The sequence below is a fragment of the Eimeria mitis genome, genomic scaffold (assembly GCF_000499745.2).
Source record: "Eimeria mitis Houghton genomic scaffold, Emh_scaff2191, whole genome shotgun sequence".
Lineage (NCBI taxonomy): Eukaryota > Apicomplexa > Conoidasida > Eucoccidiorida > Eimeriidae > Eimeria > Eimeria mitis.
This window is the reverse complement of record NW_013570518.1, coordinates 8,849-9,063: the sequence shown is the minus strand read 5'-3', so window position 1 is coordinate 9,063 and position 215 is coordinate 8,849. Positions and strand designations below refer to the sequence as shown.

The window sequence follows — 215 nt, the reverse complement described above, 5'->3', positions numbered from 1 at the left end:
CAGCAGAAGAATGCATCCTAAATGTTACTTTGCCGCTGCGGTGGATCAGCAGCTGACCAAGGCGCCCTGAAGGAAGCTCCTCGAGGGTGCTGAGGGGTTCTCTGCTGCTGCTGCTGCTGCTGCTGCTGCTGCTGTTGCTGCTGCTGCTGTTGGGCTGCTGCTGCTGCTGCTGCTGCTGCACCATTGCAGCTCTGTCAAGGGGAGGAAGATACCGT

At 59.1% G+C, this 215-nt stretch overlaps 1 protein-coding gene across 1 annotated transcript in view; it reads right to left on the bottom strand.

Moving 5' to 3' along the window:
- Nucleotides 1-215, bottom strand: part of EMH_0050090 (uncharacterized protein) — a gene marked incomplete at both ends in the record, with an annotated part of 3,639 nt that overhangs the window by 226 nt on the left and 3,198 nt on the right. Inside the window, one exon of the mRNA XM_013496600.1 lies at nucleotides 58-215. Coding sequence (XP_013352054.1) covers nucleotides 58-215 — 158 coding nt within the window. The remainder of the gene's footprint in view (nucleotides 1-57) is intronic.